Source organism: Trachypithecus francoisi, unplaced genomic scaffold, assembly GCF_009764315.1.
Source record: "Trachypithecus francoisi isolate TF-2019V2 unplaced genomic scaffold, Tfra_2.0 Lachesis_group7, whole genome shotgun sequence".
NCBI classification, from domain to species: Eukaryota; Metazoa; Chordata; class Mammalia; order Primates; family Cercopithecidae; genus Trachypithecus; species Trachypithecus francoisi.
The window spans coordinates 50160591-50162445 of NW_022681472.1; the positions used below are offsets into that span (position 1 = coordinate 50160591).

The window sequence follows — 1855 nt, forward strand, 5'->3', positions numbered from 1 at the left end:
GAGGTTCCCAAAAGAAGGAATTCCTCAAAACTGCAACATGGAAATTCTGCCTGAGTTTCCAGCCTGCTGGCTTACCCTACAGATTTTCGATTTGTCAGCCCCTACAATTCCTTTAGCCAATTTCTTAAAACAAATACATTTCTAACTATATAGATAGATATAGAGATATAGATATAGACATATAGAGAGACATCTCATATTGTTTCTGTTTCTCTGAAGAACCCTGACTAATACAAACAGAAAGTGAAAACAGACCTGCTGTAGAAGTCACTGGAACTCTTTGTTGACAACCAGCAGGTGGGATAAAGGACCCACTAGAACCTTGCTCAGTGCACTGTCACTCCCCATCCCAACCCTACTTTCATGGCCCTGAGGAACAACCTCTACAGAACCTCAAAAGTTCAGTCACCCTCCTTCCCTTGCTGCCGTTTTAGAGCAGAAGATGAAAGGGACCACGATGGTCACAGTTCATCCCAGAACTAGCAGTAAATGCTTACAGGTATGGGGTTTCTTTTGGGGGTGATGAAAATGTTCTGGAATAAGACAGTGGTGTTGGCTAAACAACATTGTGAATGTACTAAATTCTACTGAATTGTTCACTTTAAAATAATCAATTTTAGGGTTTTCCGCGGCGGCTGGAGAGGTGGTCGGGGAAGTAGGAACCTCCTGCCAGGCTCGTGGTGGCTTCTTTCCGCTCTGCGGCGGGAAGCGCCTTCCCCATCAATGCAAGCTTGAATAAGAAAAACAAAGTCTTCCTCCTAAGCCATGGCATATCAGTTATACAGAAATACCACTTTGGGAAACAGTCTTCAGGAGAGCCTAGATGAGCTCATACAGTCTCAACAGATCACTCCCCAACTTGCCCTTCAAGTTCTACTTCAGTTTGATAAGGCTATAAATTCTGCATTGGCTCAGAGGGTCAGGAACAGAGTCAATTTCAGGGGCTCTCTAAATACATACAGATTCTGCGATAATGTGTGGACTTTTGTATTGAATGATGTTGAATTCAGAGAGGTGACAGAACTTACTAAAGTGGATAAAGTGAAAATTGTAGCCTGTGATGGTAAAAATACTGGCTCCAATACTACAGAATGAATAGAAAAAATAGAAAAAATAGAAAAAAAATAGAAAAAAATTTTATGCCATCTTGTTATTCATTGCTTTTGAAGAGAAGCATAGAAGAGACTTTTTATTTATTCTAGAATTGCAGAAATGACTACACTGTGCTATACCAGAGAATTCCAGTAGAAACTTATAACTCTGTAGCCTCTTACATTACCTTTATCATACAGCATGAAAAAAATAACTTTTAAATGACAAAAGTTGTTGCCTTCCTAAGAACTTTCTTTAATAAATTCATTTTAAAACTCTGGAAAAAAAGTATCAATTTTCTGCTATATAAACTTCACCTCAATAAATTATTTTTAATTATGATTTATAATATGTGAATTTTACCTCCATTTTTAAAAACTGCAAGATAAAAAAATTTAAAAAAAAAAAAGGGAAATATCTCCACCTTCTTTCTCCTGGAAATGAGTTTGCTTGTAGAAAACACAAGCTCTCAAGGTAGGGTGCAGTGATTCTTGCCTGTAATCCCAGCATTCTGGGACACCAAGGTGGCTGGACCGCTTGAGGCTAGGAGTTCAAGACCAGCCCTGGAAGCATAGTGAGAGCCTATCTCTACAAAAAATAAAATAAAATTAGTCAGGCATGGTGGCACATGCCTATAGTCCCAGCTACTAGGTAGACTAAGGTTGGAAGATACCTTGAGCCCAGAAGTTCGAGGCTGCAGTGAGCTATGATAGTGCCACTGAACTCCAGCTGGGGCAACATAGCAAGATCCTATCTCAAAAAC

At 39.4% G+C, this 1855-nt stretch overlaps 1 protein-coding gene across 1 annotated transcript; it reads left to right on the forward strand.

Annotated features, from left to right (window-relative positions):
• Positions 1-629: 629 nt before the first annotated feature.
• On the forward strand, positions 630-1303 carry LOC117078841 (transcription initiation factor IIA subunit 2-like). The gene has a single exon (XM_033202345.1). It carries the CDS (start codon positions 766-768, stop codon positions 1093-1095), a length of 330 nt encoding a protein of 109 aa, XP_033058236.1. The 5' UTR covers positions 630-765; the 3' UTR covers positions 1096-1303.
• The last annotated feature ends 552 nt before the right edge of the window (positions 1304-1855 follow it).